This window comes from Lynx rufus, unplaced genomic scaffold (assembly GCF_022079265.1).
Source record: "Lynx rufus isolate CCGP_SWC_20201006 ecotype Redwood Valley unplaced genomic scaffold, mLynRuf1.p SCAF_8, whole genome shotgun sequence".
Taxonomy (NCBI): Eukaryota; Metazoa; Chordata; class Mammalia; order Carnivora; family Felidae; genus Lynx; species Lynx rufus.
In genome coordinates this window covers 110,574,767-110,590,465 of record NW_025814896.1, presented here as the reverse complement: position 1 = coordinate 110,590,465, position 15,699 = coordinate 110,574,767, and the positions used below count along the sequence as shown (strand labels likewise).

General features: G+C 39.4%; 2 protein-coding genes across 4 annotated transcripts in view; one reads left to right on the top strand and one right to left on the bottom strand.

The window, feature by feature from the left end:
* Nucleotides 1-13,084, top strand: part of NDUFAF7 (NADH:ubiquinone oxidoreductase complex assembly factor 7) — a 25,845-nt gene extending 12,761 nt beyond the window's left edge. For both annotated transcript variants that reach the window (XM_047068436.1, XM_047068437.1), the window contains 8 exons: nt 1,020-1,100; nt 2,102-2,212; nt 5,020-5,233; nt 6,074-6,132; nt 7,043-7,153; nt 9,569-9,712; nt 10,119-10,292; nt 11,028-13,084. In XM_047068436.1, the coding sequence (XP_046924392.1) occupies nt 1,020-1,100; nt 2,102-2,212; nt 5,020-5,233; nt 6,074-6,132; nt 7,043-7,153; nt 9,569-9,712; nt 10,119-10,292; nt 11,028-11,240 (1,107 nt within the window). In that variant the 3' untranslated portion in view covers nt 11,241-13,084. The remainder of the gene's footprint in view (nt 1-1,019; nt 1,101-2,101; nt 2,213-5,019; nt 5,234-6,073; nt 6,133-7,042; nt 7,154-9,568; nt 9,713-10,118; nt 10,293-11,027) is intronic.
* Nucleotides 12,808-15,699, bottom strand: part of PRKD3 (protein kinase D3) — an 89,417-nt gene continuing 86,525 nt past the window's right edge. For both annotated transcript variants that reach the window (XM_047068434.1, XM_047068435.1), the window contains exon 19: nt 12,808-15,699. In XM_047068434.1, coding sequence (XP_046924390.1) covers nt 15,526-15,699 — 174 coding nt within the window. In that variant the 3' untranslated portion in view covers nt 12,808-15,525.

Below are 15,699 nucleotides of genomic sequence, written 5' to 3'. Positions count from 1 at the left end.
TTTCTGTTTTTTTTTTAAGTTGAGAGTGACTCAAGTATATTTCTGCTGCTGAGAGAGGGAAGTTAAAGCTATAAGAGAAGGGGATGATAACAAGATCCTGGCCTATGAGGGCTGTGTGAGGAGAGGCAGTGGTCCAGAGCACAGGTGGTGGGATTAGGTTTGGGTAAGAGCAGAAGGTGAAGGCATTTCATCCTTTGAGTTCCGAGGAACGAATGGGAGCAGGTGGAGGCCAGTTGGGGTCAGGAAGCTGAGTCAGTCCTATTTTGTAACATTCTTTACTTCCTGTGTAGACTGGAGCCCAGGTCACCTGCAAAGAGTAAGATGGGAAAGAAGGGGCTTGAGGAGCATAGAGGAATTTTTAACAGAATTCTTGAGTATTTCTTGAAGTTTAGACAGTATGCTGAAACTTGGAATAGTATGATAAATAAGATAGTTCTCTATCCCGAATAACTGTGTTTTTTGGTGAGGAACACAGATACATAAATAAATAAGCACATAAAAGGAAGCACTGCATTTAGTCTGAAGTTGGAGGGCTGGAGGAGGAGGTCAGGGAAGGTGACATTTGAGCAGATACTCACTTTTATTGAGTGTAAGATTGCCAGGGAGAAACAGGCAGGGAGAAAGGAGAGCATCTGCAATGGCATGGATTTGTGGACAAAGAGGGCTAATTAAAAAAAACAACAAAAAAACTTTTCTTGGAAATATAAACACAGTAAGCAGGATCTTACTGTGTTGGGTGTTGGGAGCAGGGAGGGGCTGGCGGGTGTGGAGATGGATGTGGTGTGGCTTCTGCCTTGATGGTCAAGGAGGGGTCATGTTGGGATAGTATAGTTCTGCAATGTGATTGGTGCTGTGTAAAGTTTAAATCAAGTCACAGTGCTTATCATGTTTATTTAGAAGACGGAACTTTCTTACCAAATGATTATGTCATTGTATACGTTATGTAAGATTCTGGAGGGGTGTTTTACAAAACTTACTTGAAAGTTAATCCATTTTCTCCACTTTCTCTTTTTACTCAGGGATATTACGTGTATCGTGACATGCTAGGAGAAAAAGGAGATTTCATTACTTCACCGGAAATAAGTCAGATCTTTGGGGAGGTAATCGTCAATTTCAACTATAAAAGAAGCTATTATCTGGGCGCCTAGGTGGCTCAGTTTGTTAAGTGTCTGACTCTTGATTTTGGCTCAGGTTATGATCTAACAGTTCATGAGCTCGAGCCCTGCGTTGGGCTGTGTGCTAAAGGTGCAAAAAAAGCCTGCTTGGGATTCTCTGTCCCTCTGTCTTTGCACGCCTCTCTCTCTCTCTCTCTCTCTCTCTCAAAACAAACATTAATTAAAAAAGCTAGTATCACAAATACTTGAGAGCAGATCAGGTTGTATTCTTCTGTAGTAAGTAGTCTTTTACACCTTTGCTTTTGTGATTCATCAAAAGTTTTAATTTTTAATCATTTATATGCTGGAGGAATACAGAATAATAGAGAAAAGAGAGAGAGAAAAGTGAAGGGAGAAAAGTTGTAAAACCCTGAGGAGTTCGTGGGGCGAGATGTGGTCTCAGGCCCCACCCTGCCGTGGTTGTACCGTAGTTCCAGTGGAAACCCCCCTCACAAATTTTCAATTCTCCTCAGGAATTCCAGTTCATTGATTTCCACATAAAAACCCCCGATGAATTTAGAAATAGAAAGTAGTACACAAGAGGAAGTGGAATCCAGGTATTAAAAATGGTATTTGTGCTAAAAAGCCATGTAATCGTATCAGTCATATGAATGTAAAGAAATGGCATCATCTTATTTCATATGTCTGTCTGCTGTCCCAACAGCAGCACCTTTCTGGAAGTGCTAGCCTCTTCCTTGTGTCAGGGGACCTCTTACAGTGGGGCTGCCTTTTAATGGTGCTCTGTTACTAGGCTTCCTAAGTGGTGTCTTTTGTAATGCCGCCTCCATGAGGCTTCTGGGTGTGCATACATATATGTACATAGTAAATGACATACATGTGGTCATTGGCAAATATTTTGCTTTCTGGCATAAAATGCATATTTCCTTGGAGTTTTATATACTTTTACGCTATAATATTTCAGTATAGTTTTTTTTTCCTTGTCGCAGCTGCTAGGTATATGGTTCATTAGTGAATGGATGGCCACTGGAAAAAATGCAGCTTTCCAACTGGTGGAACTGGGCCCAGGCAGGGGTACCCTCTTGGGAGATATTTTGAGGGTAAGTAATAAAAGTAACGTCTTCAGAGTCTCGTGTACTTGCCTGAACCCTCGTTCTTTTGATTTGTTTGCAAACTTCATTGACTTCAGTGGCTTTCGGTCCTCCCTCCTTACCTCCTCTTTCTCCGCTAAAATACAATGTCAGAATGATATAATGAATCATTACTTATTGTTGTCTGTTTGTAATCTAAAAAGTGAGGGTAGAGGAGAATGTGAAAGGGAAAAGTTTAAAACCTTTAGAAGACATCATGGGAGAATATATTTGTCTTCTAGGTGAGAAAAGAATTTGTGAATTATATAAAGGTAGAAGCCATAAAGGTAAAGATGAATAGAGGGATAATTTCAACTACATTAAATTTAAGAAGTTATTGTTCTTTAAAGAAATTAGGAATTTTTTATTCTTCAAAGACACTGTAGGGGCGCCTGGGTGGCTCAGTTGGTTTAGCGTCCGACTTCAGCTCAGGTCATGATCTCATGGTCTGTGAGTTCCAGCCCCGCGTCAGGTTCTGTGCTGACAGCTCAGAGCCTGGAGCCCTCTTTGTCTGCCCCTCGCCCGCTCATGCTCTGGTTCTCTCTCAAAAATAAACAAGCATTAAAAAAAATTTTCAAAAGACACATAAAGAGAGTGATAAGACAAGCTGCAAAATGGGAGGAGTTATTTGCAACACATAAAGAACTGGTAGTTAGCATACATGAAGAATTCCTTTCAATCATTAAGAAGGTGACAGATAACTCAATAGAAAAGTCAGGCTAAAGATGTGAACAGGCCCTTCATGAAAGAGGAAGTCCTCATGGGCAGTAAAAACAAAAAGATGCTCAGACTGATTGGTAGTCAAGGAAATGAAAGTTAAAATCAGAGTGAGATACCACCGTGTCCGCAAGATTAGCACATTTGGCATCACCAAGGGTTGTTGAAGATGGAGAGATGGGGAGCAATGGGGACTCGCAGACATTGTTTGTAAGAGTGTAATTTGGGGTAAGCACTTTGAGACGTGCTTTTTGGGCATCGTCTGCTAACGTCACAGTAACTTATACTGTATGAGCCAGCAGCACTTTTACTGCTAGACGTGTGCCCTACAGGAGCTAGTGCAGATGTCTACCAGGAAACATGGTCAAGAAGACAGCAGCATTGTTTAGAAGAGCAAAAAAAATGGAAACAACCCAAATGCCTATCAATGGGAAAATAGATCAATAAATTGTGGTGTAGTCAGTCATACAGTGGAACATCAAGGGTTGTGAAACTGCGTGAAATCACAGCAGAATGCACAACACTCAGATGGACCTCAGTGTCTTGTGAGTGAAAATAACAATTTGTAAAAGAATCCGGATCATATGATTGTATCTATATAAAATCCCCAAATGTCAACATTCAACAATTTGTGTTTGGTGATACAAATGCAATTGGGAACATTTATAAAGAAAGAGCAGGAAATGATGGTGGTGGCATCTGAGGGTGAGGGAGGACACGTTTTCGAAGGGAAGGGTCGTGTCACTTTAACCAAAGATGCAGTATCTTTCCATGTATTGTTGTTTCTAGCACTCTACCTAATGTTTTGTAAAAACACTAAAGAGGAGGAATATTGTTTATAGTACGTGATAAGTAATTGTGTTTGTTAAACTTTTGTAGTTACACTGTTTTGGAATCCATTAGGCTTTTAAAAACAAAAACACATATTCAGTATACATTTGAATGTCTTGATGCAGTATGATTTTTGCTTGAAATTTGGAATCAAAGGATTTTTAAAAACGTATAACATCTGACAGATAATCCTGAATATATCATATTTGGGGGTAAAAGAAATGAACCACTGTTTTAGGTTTCCAGTGTTCTATTTTATCGCTTTAAATTGGCAAAGTCATTTGAATACAAAATACTTAATAAGGTTCTCAAATAATATTGTCTTGTTTCAGGTACAATAAAAATCAAGCCCACAGCTCTTAAAATGCATACAGGATGCTTCTTTAGATCAAGTCCTAAGAACTTTAAAAAGCTAAAGAATTTAAAAGAATGTTAAGAAAATGGACAAAGACATAATTACGGACTTGTTTTCATTTTTTGATCATAATTTCTGAAGGATTTTTCTCTTGGGAAGTTTTCCATTTGTAGTTTCATTTCCAAACGAAATTTGGAAAAATTGTCTTATTATTAGCCTATACCTGCTTATTCAGATCTCAAAAATAGGAGGCAAATCAGCAGTGAAAATTACATTCAAATGAAAAATACTATTGGCGTACTTTATGCCTTGGCATTGAATTTTTAGCATTGAGATATTGATAAAATATCAGTGTACTCCTTTTTTCTTCATGTTTACAACAGTTATAAATGTGTGTGGCTAAAAAAAATTAAAAATTGAAAGAACTGCGAAGTTAAACTGTCAAGTTTTTAGTGCCCTTCGAATTTGATTTCCTGAGAACACAGCTGAAACATCTCAAACATGAGATTATTTCATAGACATAGCAGCTTCATAAAATCAGGGGGATATATACATTTCATGTTTTTGTTCTCTCTTCAGACTCCCTAGTCTGATTATTTACTGGATGCTAAATCTTTAATGTTTGTTTGTTAGTCTTAATTCTAATTTTTCTCATTAGGAAACCAAATTGTGCATTGTTCGTCTTTCATGTAGACTGTAATAACTGATAGCTTATGAATCTCACGGACTGCTGGAGAGTGGCTTGTGTGAAGTTCCTCTGAAACCAAATTTTACTTCTGTGACATGAGCAAAGTGTTAAGGGAAATGGTTAGAAAGCCTAAAATCTACTCAACACATTGTATTTTGCCATTTTTTTCTTTCTTTTTGTATTTAGGTATTCAGTCAGCTGGGATCTGTGCTGAAAAACTGTGACATTTCAATACATCTGGTAGAGGTGAGCGAAAAACTGAGTGAGATTCAAGCATTAACACTGACTGAAGAGAAGGTCCCTCTAGAGCGAAATCCTGGATCCCCCGCGTATATGAAAGGTGTTACTAAATCTGGGATTCCAATTTCCTGGTACCGAGATCTGCAAGATGTTCCAAAAGGTAATTAGTTTACACTGCGTGATGAGCTAATTTTGATTACCACCTACCCCAGCGATGATAGGCGACCACAAACGTGTAGAGCACTATAGTACGTTGACGCGATGCCACCAGGACCCTTACTCATAGGGAATAGCAAATTTGTTTCTAGAAAGTAGCATTGTATTAAAAAAATAACATGCCTAATAATAAGGAGAAATGCCTTTCATATGGTTTTGCACAAAAATGTAGATAGATCCCTATTGTACCTTTAAGTTTTTCCTGACCCCTAAGATAGCACTGACGCTGAGGCAGTCCAAGGCGGTGGGGACTGATGGAAGCAGAGTTAGGTGGTTTGAGTTTAACTGTCTCATCTTTTGAACATCCTTGCTTACCTTCAGAGAGGTGGGAAAATCCCTGCACTCGGCAGGGACCATCCACTATGTTGATGGACCTCTGCTCCCACCTAAAGTGGTGGTCTGACCTTGGCAAGCCACCTCGGCGAGTCCTGGGCTCAGCTGTCTCAGATGATTTTAGGAAGTTCAAAGCCTCTTTTAGCTAACAAATTTGGGTTCTGATTTCTTTCATGCCCTGTGATGAATAAAGGGTTAAATTGATAATTGGGATGTTTTGGCCGTCGGGTCCGGATATGTGGAAAATGAGGACGGTAGTAATTGGTCTTGAGCGTGTTCTCAGAGTAGGCGAAGCAGTGCCTGACGTGGATGATTCTCTGGTAGCGATGGTTGTGGAAGCCACCTCAGGTTCCTACTCGATCCGCTAGGCGCTTTCTTTTGTTGATGTTCAAAAGAACGATTAGATATTGCGTTAATGCTGAAACTATTTTTTCCTTCTGTTTTTAAATAGGGTACAGCTTTTATCTTGCGCATGAATTTTTTGATGTTCTTCCTGTGCATAAGTTTCAGGTATTGATGGGATAAAGTCATATTTATAATTGAATAACAAAGGGGCTTATGTTGGAAGAATAAACGTGAATGGTATTTGATTACTGTTAAAGTTAACTCTGTTTGGAATTCTGATGAATATAAATAATTGAAAAGCAAAAGTAAACGGTTAAGTAGAATCTTAATTGTCTTAGGATAACTATTAAGAATGTTTATTTCCCATAAGAGACTCTTAAACACAGAGAACAAATGGAGGGTTGCTGGAGGGGAGGTGGGGGGGGATGGGTTAAATCGGGGATGGGCAGTAAGGAGGGCACATTTTGGGATGAGCACTGGGTGCCATAGGTAAGAGATGAATCACTGGAATCTACTCCTGAAGTCAAGATTACACTGTATGTTAACTAATTTGAATTTCAATAAAAAAGCTTATTTTTCCAAGGACAAAGATAGGTGAGAATATAACATGGTAAATGGCTTTATTACAAGGAAGGATTACGTTTTAGCCAATAGTTTTGATATCCAAAGATTAAAATTTTTCCTCATTGAAACTGAAGTGAGCAGACTTAAGATTTGGTGGTAATGTATGTGTCCTGGTAATTTTTAAGGCTAAGAGCATGCATTGATTTGTTAGCAAAAGCTTTTGATTAGTCCTTCAGAGTCTGTTTTCCATGTTAGGGGGCACTTTCCATGCTGCTTAGTTTATCTTCAGCTCCATCACTTATCTAACCAATACTAGTAGTTTTCATCTGTCCGTCTTACTGTTTGAAGGAATTGAAGTAATGCCTTCAAGTGATCTTAGGTGGTAAAATCCTTTGTAAATGTTAGTCATCTATCGTGTATATGGCAGGAGAGAATTAATAGTTATTTTGGGGAGGCAGTTTTGAGGAAAAAACTTGTAAGAATTAGTTTTTATGTGTTATTTTGTGTTTAGAAAACTCCGCAAGGATGGCGAGAAGTATTCATCGATATTGATCCCCAAGCTTCTGATAAACTGCGGTTTGTTTTGGCGCCTTGTGTCACCCCAGCGGAAGTCTTCATACAAGTAGGAATACCATGCGAATCTTCATAGTCTTGTTTTCTGAGTTACTGCTTTACAGGGGCCAGGAGAGATTTGCTCATAACATATGCGGTGCATTTTATGAGTGGGAAGTGCAGAGGCTATCGAGTCAGGAGCCTGGGGTAAAATCCTTTCTTGGGTGCGTGACCTTGACGTAACAGGGAAGTTAGTAAGCACTTACTCTGCAAGTTCTTCTTCACCTTCTCCCTTCACTCACTTCCCTACCACGCGGTGATAGTATTGCCTACCTGATGGTACAGTAATGCAACAACTGTTTAATGAGTACTTTGTATATGTGACTCTGTATTTTCTCATTTAATTCTCAAACGATTATGGAAGCTTCATTCTACACTGCCAAAATGGTTCATGTGCTGCTGCTGCTTTTGCCCTCAAGGAGTAATCACAAGAGCCATTCTTGTGTTTAGGGTTCAAAAAACCCTATACTTGTGAGGAACGTTTAGGTTTTGGATTGCATGTTGTAAAAAGGTCTACTTTTTGGGCCATAACTAAGTACTTTTTCCTCAGAAGTTACTTGTTTCAAAATCACAGGAGCTTTTAAACATGAACCTATCAATTAAGTTTTGTTTTTTTTTTTTCCAGAGCATAATTAAATTCAAATAGCAACCTGAGTGCTTGGGGGCATTTCTGTTTTTTCATATTCTAGCTTCCCAGTTTTACCTGAGTGAGAAGCAAATTCATAGCTACCAAGAGCTAACCCCCTGCTCCTGGGAGATACAATTGTTTTCAGTTCTTGACTTAAGTGAGTGGTACTCACGAGAGAGGGAGCGATGACTTTCCCTCTCATTTGAATGGGGCAAATGGTGACAGAATCTGCCATCTTGAAGAGTGGTCGAAGATGGTAGGTATGTCACCACAGCACCCCGAGGTGTCAGTTTATGCCTGAAGTGGCTAATCTCATGGGGTTACAGTTCAACCACAGTAATGTATTTTATAAAGCTGGGGGATGGGGCACCTGGGTGGCTCAGTTGGTTAAGTGTCCAACTTCAGTTCAGGTCATGATCTTGCACTTCATGAGTTCAAGCCCCGTGTTGGGTTCTGTGCTGACAGCTCAGAGCCTGGACCCTGCTTCCGATTCTGTGTCTCCCTCTCTCTCTGCCCCTCCCCGACTCGTGTGTGGGCGCGTGCTCTCTCTCTCTCTCTCTCTCAAAAATAAACATTAAAAAAATAATAAGGCTGGGGGCTAAGTGCTTTATTGTTTGATTTAAGCCTCACGATAAGCCTTGTGTGTACATGATGAGGAAGCACTCTGCAAGTTGAAGAAACTTGTTTCTAGTAAGCAGTACGAAGAGCAGAGACTGAATTGCTAAGTGTGTGTGACTCCATACCTGTTAGCTCTGTGCCATTAGAAGCAAGATCAGGGCAGGTCAGTACTTCATTTTTTTTTTTTTTTTAATATTTATTTTTGGGAGACAGAGTACAAGCAGGGGAGGGGCAGAGGCAGAGGGAGAGGGAGACATAGAATCTGAAGCAGGCTCCAGGCTCTGAGCTGTCAGCACAGAGCCCAACGTGGGGCTCAAACCCAAGAAGTGCAGGATCATGACGTGGGCCTAACTGACTGAGCCACCCAAGCACCCCAGAACTTCATTTTTAAGAGTATATTAGGAAGGAGCAAAAGTTAATGCAGGTTTTCATAATAAAGACCAACGCTTTTTCCCATTTTCTCAGGAGTTAGTGTAATGTCATATATACTAGTCAAGTTGACAAGTTCTAATACTGTCATTTCACTTTTTAGACTAATGGGCACTAAAATAAACAAACATTAAAAGAATCATCTAGACTATTAGGCACTTATTAAGGACCCTTAGTAAATAGTTGAATATCTTGGGAAATTATGGCCTCAGGTACAAGGTCATGAGCTGAGGTTTCTAGACAGAGGGCATATCATTGGAGTATCTTTTGCCCTAAAAGAAGGTATCAAAACATACTTACTTGCTAGGGTCTATCTTGTTATATTGGATTTATTATCATTTGTTCTTTCAGCACAAACTATAGAGCATCTGTTATTTGCCAGGCACTATTCTAGGCAGAGAAAAATTCCTTTCCCATGCATTCAGCCCAGGGGAATATATTTATATGAATTACGAGCATAATATCACCATAAATAAAACTATAATGAACCAGCCATCTAGGGGTTTGGGAGGCATATGCCTTTTTATAAGAGGGATTAAAATTAAGATATCTTTGTAAACTTAGTGGACGGCATCAAAGCACTAGGGAGTTCCATATAATAAAGAGGACGTCATGTGGAAAGTTGAGTGTGGACAACATAATGCGTATTGAGGAGGAGTGTATTGTAACCAAGAAATGCTCATTATAGAAAAACCCCAAGGAAACCGTTCTTTTCAGTGATGCATTTTGATGCAGCTGTTCCTTTACCAGAGTGATGAAACGAGGGATCACGTGGAAGTGTGTCCTGAAGCTGGTGTAATTATTCAGGAACTTTCTCAACGCATTGCGCTGACTGGAGGGGCTGCGCTGATTGCCGATTATGGTCATGATGGGACTAAGACAGACACCTTCAGAGTACGTATAATTCAGCAAGATGACTTCTCAAAAGTTAATTGGCGTGCTCTATTAAGTTTTTAGGTTTGAAACTCATTGAAGATCTTTATCTTTGGCTTCTACAGTGGCTAGCATTGTAATATCACATTATTTTGTCATGAATATTCATTTATAGTATTGTAATTCCTTCTCTATTCCATCACTGTGGGCAGCATCTTCAGGCACTCCAGGCGGCACTTTATATTGGGTTTTCCACATAGCATCTCATTGAAGAAAGGGTGCTGTTTTAAGAGTTTGGAAACCACTGATTCAGGCTACGTTTTTCTTTTTAACAGCTGTTATGTAAAATGTACTAAAATGATAGCATTTCCTTAATCTTGATAACCACAAAAGGACAAAAATTCATCATTTTAAAATTATTTTCAAGGGGTTTTGTGGCCATAAGCTTCATGATGTCCTTATCGCCCCGGGAACTGCAGACCTAACAGCTGATGTGGACTTCAGTTATTTGCGCAGAATGGCAGAGGGAAAAGTAGCTTCTCTGGGTCCAATAAAACAACAGACGTTTTTAAAAAACATGGGCATTGATGTCCGGCTGAAGGTAATGATTTATTTCACTATCTTAAATATTTCAATTTTGTAGTATTTCTAATGTTACACTATGTGTTAACCAACTGGGATTCAAATAAAAAGTTGAAACAAAAAGTTTTGTAGTATTTCAAAAAAAACCTTTAAAATAATAAGTACGTCTGGCCCCAGCGCTCCTATTGTTAGCCAGATGCTTGGTATTGCTATTGTAGGGTATGGTGGAACCAGATCGCCTGTTGTGGCGGGGGAGCCTTGTAAGTTCCTGTGTCTCCGTGTGAGGTAGATTTAAGACTTCCAAATGGTGTTCGTGTTTGTTAAGAAAACTTGACTGTGTTTATCGGTAGATCAAACCACCTGGGAATATTTGCTAAACCTACAAATCCACAGGTTTGGGTCTTGGCAACCTACGTTCCCCCCGCCCCCCCAGTAATTTTTATTTTTTATTTTATTATGAGAGAGAGTAGAGGGAGAGGGAGAGAAAATCCTAGGCTCCATGCTCAGTGTAGAGTCTGACACGGGACTCAATCTCATGACCTGAGCCAAAATCGAAAGTTGGACGCTTAACCGACTGAGCCACCCCGGCGCCCCAGCAACCTGGGCTTTTAGTGAGCACCCCATGACTCTTGAGGCAAGTGATCAGAAATCCCGTCTTAAGTAGTGCTTTACTGAGTGGCTAACAGTCATGAGTGTTGCTGCATGTAACTAGGAATCCTTCTGGTTATTTCTTCTAAGAAGTTTTTCCTTTCAGGTTCTTGCAGACAAATCAGATGAGCCATCCAGGCAGCAGTTACTTCAGGGGTATGATATGTTGATGAATCCTAAGAAGATGGGAGAAAGATTTCACTTTTTTGCCTTGCTACCTCATCAGAGACTTCATGGTGGAAGCCATCCGATGAATGCGTGTCAGTCAAAACCTTCTCCGTCACCTGTAGCTGGGTTTGGTGAACTTGCCTGGAGGTGATATCTCAATGTGGACGTTTTACCCCTAAGTCTGCCTAAGAAAGCAAAATAAAGGGAACCCATTCACATATATCACAGGTAAAATCCATATCACAGTATTTTATGTCTCACAGCCAATAAAAATAGCCCATTTTAGATACAGTACAACTAAACATTGATCTTTTAAGGTTGTGTGTGGCTTTTGGCACAATTGTGTGCTTTCAGCTTAATGAAACAAGTTACCATGAAACAGAGTATCCTTAATTTTTTTAAAGTTTATTTTGTGGAAGAGAGCGTACATGTGAACATACTGGGGAGGGGCGGAGAGACAGGATCCTAAGCGGCCTTCATGCCATCATTGCAGACAGAGCCTGATGCAGGGCTCGATCCCACAACTGTGAGATCGTGATCTGAGCTGTATCAAGAGTTGGACACTTAACCAACTGAGCCACTCAGGCACCTTGAAATGAATATCCTTTAATTAATAAGGCTAGTTGCTGTATTTTTATTTTAAAAAGTAAACATGGAACACTGATTGGTTTAGTTAAAACTGGAAATCTAAGTGGCCTTTCACAGGGGATGGGTTAAATAGAACTATCCATAAAGTATTTTTAAAAAAAGAGGTAGAGTAGTATGTCCTTACCTCTAAGAAGGTAGTAAATGAAAAATGTGGTCAAGTAAAAATGTTTTATAGTTATGATTCCATTTTTGTTGGGGAGAAGCTGCATTTAAAGAAATGCTTAATTTCATAGAAATTAATGCAGACTGGTGGTTTTCTGTGATAGTTACTTATATATAAAAAGTGAGGAAAGGATGCCAGTAATTACTATCAAATATGCCAACGTAGCCTCTCTGGCTCTTGATTTTGGCTCAAGTCCTGCTCGCACGGTGGTGAGCCAGAACTCGTCAGGCTCTGCGCCGAGAATGGTGCCTGCTTAAGTTTCTCTCCATCCCCCTGCCCCTCCTCTGCTGTATGTGCACACGTGCTCGCTCACTCAAAACAAAAACAAAAACCCCAACATGGAAGTGGGTTTGAGGGGTAGAAATTCATTCTCCTTTGTGGTATTTAAATTTTTTTACCCTATGAGATTAAAGGAAAAGAATACCAGCCATGTTTTGAACTTACAGCTTAACCGTATTCGAAGTTTGCTGGCGGAGTGATCAACCCTTGGTTTTTTATTGCTTCTCTGGCTTCCCTCAGAACAGGACTAACATTCTGAATCTCACTCTTAAAATGAAGATGGAGGCCTTATTTTTCCCGTGCTGCCCAGCCTTGGGCCATTCATAGTCACCCTTATTTTTTTTTTCCCCTGCATTTTCTTTTCTCAAAAACTTGGTTGGGAGAATGTGGAAGGTGAAAATGCCTCATATTGGCCCCTCTCAATTATCTAGTAGTTTTACATTTAATGGGAGGAATCAGGCAATGCCTTGTATCTTAAAACTTAGAACATTTACTTTGAATGGTAAGTCTTCTAGCAGTGGCAGTAGTTGACTATTTGATGATAGTTCCCGAAAAATCTATAGTTGTAATTACTCTAAACTTTCATTCCAAGAAATGAGACCTCCAGATAATTACCTCAGATTTCATATAAATTGAAATAATGAGTTTTTTATTTTAGGTAGTTAAAAAAAAAAATCAGTGTTTTAAATATAGCATTAGTTCCATTTACAAATACTATTTCCAAAATAGTTCTTTTACCAAGGCCTGGGAAGACAACACAATCTAATAAAATTTTCTTTGGATACCTCTACTAGAGATAAGCTCAGGTTTTCACATAGAAAAGTATGGTGATATGGAAATACATTTTATTATCAGGTTTCTTTGAGGATATTTACAAAAGTGGGATGTAACAAAAAATATAAAAATGTACTGAACAGTGTCATTATAGACTACTTTGTACATTACCAAATGTTTCTAACAATTATTTCTTATACAAAAACAACTTCAAGACAAGAAGGTTATGCAGGTTATACAGTATCTGGAGTAAATTACTCCAAATTATCTGACAGTGCCTTTACAAATTTTTTAAGAAAACTTCTTTGCATTCAACAACACAGACACAAAGAGTGCAATTAATTTCATGGCTTGTAGTTTGATTACATAAGTAGAGCAAACCATTCCAGTTAATATTCACCTTCTGTAGTAAAACCACAATAGGGTGCCTAGTGACTTAGAACTACTCCATTTTAGCACATTGATATAAACAGACTTAGTTTGGACACATTTGGGAAGTCATCCTTTCCCACAGGGAAATTATAGTTCTAAAAGGTTTTGTGAAATTAATTTGGATTAATTTTTTAAACTCCTGTAGGAGAAGAAAATACCAGGAGACACTGTGGAATGTTTCCTGGAGAGGTTTATGGGAGGCAGTGCAGCAACATGGTTAGGAGGGAGGAAAGGGACTAGAGCCACACTGCCTGAGTTCAAATCCACATACCACCTGTGACCTCCAGCATCTAGGTACTTAATTTTCCTGTGCCTCAGTTTCCTTATCTGTGAGATGGAGTCCATAACGTACTCCCCTTCGTGGCTGTCATGAGGGGAACTAAAGACATGTTGAGTTGAAAGCATGGGAACCACGTTTGCTACTATCTCCACAGTAATTTTAGTCCTAGGTAAGGGAGTAGCTTCAGGGATCTCTTAAGACCCTCTCTTACACTGTATACAGGGACATTCTTTTCCTTTGCCACCTCAAATTCAGTGGGCAGTGACAGTTAACGCTTTTATGGTTTTTAGTTTATTGAATATGGATATGTTCTTCTATATCTGATCATCACAACACTGTGAGGAAAATAGAGGCAAGGGTTATAATCTTCGTTTTTTAGACTGATGAGGAACTTGAGGCTTAGATAGATTGGAGCCAAGACGTAAAAGACTGGATTTTCTGACTCCCAATCTTTTGTTGCTCTTTTTGGTAGGAAAAAAACTTACAGTGATTACTGAGGAGTGAAAAAACAAAAAGCCGCTAGTTTTTTAATAAGTGGGTGGTGCTAGATCCTGAACTTTTTTGCCGGGGGCGGGGGGGGGGGGGAACTATTAGTAACTTGTTAAAAGCTATGGAAAAATCTAACCTCTTAAATATTATATCTGAGTAGAAAAACATTTCGTTAGCTGGTTGCCAGTGCTGAAATGTAAAAAAACAAAACAACCCCCCTCCCCCACAATTTATAAGGGCAGGGCTACGTGATCAGCAGAGCAGATGAAAGAATAAGTGTTTCATGCTCTACCCCACCCACTCTCCCAAACTGCTTGAGATGATTGATTTACAAACATTCTGGATATCTGTAAAACCTTCCAATAAATTAAGGGAAGAAAAACTGGATAAGCTCTTTGCTGTTTCCTGCAGCATTAACTGATCCTGCACTGGCCTTACTTTTAGTAATTTTCTTCCTCAAATTATTCAACTCTGTGTAAAGATAAACTGTGTAATGAAAGTTCCCACCTAAACCTACTGAATGTCAGAAACCAACCATGGTGTCACAGAGCTGTGGGTCACAGATACGGGAGTTCGAGTACGCAATAGGGGGGCTGGGCTCCGAAAAGACATCCTTACTACCTCCGCACTTAGACCAGTGGGTTCTCCCCCCAGGTTTGTAGTATCGTTTGACCCCAAAATTATCTTAGAGGGCCTTCCAATATACTCACAAAAGGTGACAACTTAATTTCTATCTTGTAGAGAGCACATTAAGAATTTCAACTCCAAAATGTTAGGGATCACTGTTTTGGAGTCGACTGACCTAAAGAAAAAGAAAAAGGTACAAGAGTCTAGAGCTCCTCTTCTAGGCATGCAGGAAAACCCCCTCAATGCCTCTGTGGTCAAATATTTAGAGTTCTCACAGGAAATCACATGCTGGGAGCCCTTCTTCAGTTCTCTTTAAATGCAAACCTATTTAGTAATCAACTTTAAAACTCTTGTGTGATTTGGTCAAGCTATACAATGGCTGGACTCTAAGCCTGCCTTTTTCTCCTTTTTAAAAAATAATGTAACAGGAAAGGGAAGATAAATTAAATGCCACTATAGTATTAAAGTGAAGGATTAGGAAAAAAATATAAAAACCAGTCATTGCTTATGCTATAAAAATTTATGAAAAGCTTCATCTTGGTTCCGTTATGTGTTCTTATTACTCAGTTTCCCCTCTTGTACCTTCTCACGATGAACTACAGTATTGGTGTCACGGATTCCTTATCACATTTCCCCGTATCTTCGCATCCTTGCAGATGATAACCTACAAAGAACAACAGTTGTGCGGCAAAGTATCAGTCCATAACGTGAAATCCTTCCTTACTGACGTTAGCTCATTGACAACTAAGGATCTTCTTCCATATCATCTGGATTGGGAGCCATAATGAAGTGCTTTGGGTACACAAGATTGTGGGTGTATGCATGTATTTCCCAGCGGGCATCGTCACTTTCGTGCGTAATGTAACGTTCACCAATGCGAGTTTCAAATTCTCTAAGGTCAAGCCAAGTCTGATAGTC